A 2,212-nucleotide genomic window follows, 5' to 3' on the forward strand; every position below is an offset into this window, starting at 1 on the left:
GTTTAAAAGATAATACCACATTTCCTTATTCTGGTGTTAATTTCCTTAAAAGCATATATATTAAACTACTAATTTACTCACATTACGTGGTTTGAAATTACAAGCAGGATTTCTAGAAAAACTTATTGTTGGAAATGTCCAAGATCATAAATAGCCAAGTAAACAATGGCTCAACAGAAATAGAGATTAATTGAAATATTTAGTCACTTTAAGAGAAAAAGAACAAAGAAATACCCAGTAAGAAAGTAGCTATGAGATTGAATTATTTCCATCATTCTCACCTTAAATGTCTCATGCTCTGTCTCTTCTGCATCATTCTAATGACAGCATTTTTCACATCTTTGTTCCTAAGACTGTAAATGAGTGGATTCAGCATGGGGATCACAATAGTATAAAATACAGAAGCCACTTGGTCTTTTCCCAAGGAGTAGGACTTACTTGGCTTTAAATAAGTGAAAATAATGGTACCATAGAAGATGGAGACTCCCAGGAGGTGGGAGGCACAGGTAGAAAAGGCTTTTTGCTTACCTGAGGTGGAACTGATTTTTAAGATAGTAGAGAGAATGGATGCATAGGACACAGAGATTGTGATAAGAGACACCATTAGGGTGGAGCCAGCAAGAATGAATACTATGATCTCAACATCATGTGTGTCAGTGCAGGACAGGGCTAAAATTGGGGTTATGTCACAGAAAAAGTGATGGATGACATTGGAGTCACAGAAATGCAGTCGGTTCACACAAAGCACATTGACAAAGGAATCAATAAAGCCAATCATGTAGGATCCAGTGATGAAGGAGCAGCAGAGTGCCATTGACATAACAACTGGGTACTGCAGAGGATTGCAAATAGCTACATAGCGATCATAGGCCATTGAAGACAGAAGTAAACATTCAGTGGCAGCTAAGAAGACAAAAAAGTACATCTGGGTAAAACATCCTCCAAAAGATATATACTTGTTGGAAGTCAGTAAGTTCTCTAAGGTTTTAGGGGTAATGACTGTTGAGTAACTGAGATCAAGGAAGGACAAATGACTGAGGAAAAAGTACATGGGGGTGTGAAGCTGGAGATCCAGGTGGATTAACAGTATCATCCTTGCATTCCCCAGCACAGTCACCAGGTAAATCAGAAGAAAGAGAATGAAGAGGACCAGTCACATCTCTTTGGAGTCCGTCAGTCCCATGAGGATGAAATCAGACACGTTTGTGTTGTTCTTTCTACCCATAGTGTCCAAGTTCTCTAAACTATAGGAGATTATAGTTGATACTTAGCATCAGTAACTTCAAACAGGTTTTTGATTATATGACTAACATAGGAGTAAAAAAAAAAAAGGTTTGTGTTTCTAGAAAGAGTGTTTTACAAAATGTAACTAAACAAAATCTTAATCTTACCATATATAAACAAATTCATGCTTTGACAGTGGAATATTATACAATACCACAATACAAATGTAACATATATTGAGTAGTTAGAATGGAACTTGTAGCATTTGTAATAGTTTCCTTTGTTAATACATTCCATTCCCATGAACATATTTCATCATAGGTGTTTCCATTCTCCACATTTTTAGATAAGAAAATGGCACAGGAGTCATTTATGCAATGTCAGAGCTGGCAAACATTGGCTCGGTGGTTCTGTCATGTTAGGGTTATTGAGATATGTTTGCTCATGAAACTTGACTCTTAATTTTATTTAATTTCCAGCCCAGGAAAAATTCTAAATGTTTAGTAAGCAATGAGATAAACATAGTTTTAATATATTGTTTACTGTCCTTTATTTTCCAGTAATTTCCAGTATTATCTAATACGACTGAAAATCAGAAAATTCAATCTCTGGGGTCTTTACTGTGGTGAACTTAACTTGACCATTCAAATCATATTTCATGATGAGTTATATTACTAGAACATGAACATTGATTTTATAGTACTGTTTCCATGAATTCTACATGTTTGTTTCCACAAATCCTGGCATTAAATAGGGTGAAAGCTCAATTTAAATAATATAAATATATATGTGAATATATATGTTCTTCTTATGGGGTCTCCGGGAGCAAGGTAAGCATGGGCAGGCCTCATAATGCTTTCAGCTTATTTGATCTGACCTAAAACAAACCACAACACTGTGCCATTGATTTGATTCTGGCTGACACCAACAGTATAGGACATAATAGAAATGCACCATTGGGTTTTTAAAACTGTTAATCTTCATGAAA

The 2,212-nt window shown here is 35.5% G+C and overlaps 1 protein-coding gene across 1 annotated transcript; it reads right to left on the minus strand.

Moving 5' to 3' along the window:
• Positions 1–281: 281 nt before the first annotated feature.
• LOC103213345 (olfactory receptor 8H1-like) lies at positions 282–1,225 on the minus strand (the record flags this gene model as incomplete). The annotated part of the gene is given in 2 exon segments (XM_007959157.2): positions 282–299; positions 302–1,225. Coding segments are annotated over 2 exon segments (942 nt in total), but the record flags the coding sequence as incomplete, so codon positions are not given.
• Between the last annotated feature and the right edge of the window lie 987 nt (positions 1,226–2,212).

This window comes from Orycteropus afer, unplaced genomic scaffold (genome assembly GCF_000298275.1).
Source record: "Orycteropus afer afer isolate SDZICR_OR568_19922 unplaced genomic scaffold, OryAfe1.0 scaffold01657, whole genome shotgun sequence".
NCBI classification, from domain to species: domain Eukaryota; kingdom Metazoa; phylum Chordata; class Mammalia; order Tubulidentata; family Orycteropodidae; genus Orycteropus; species Orycteropus afer.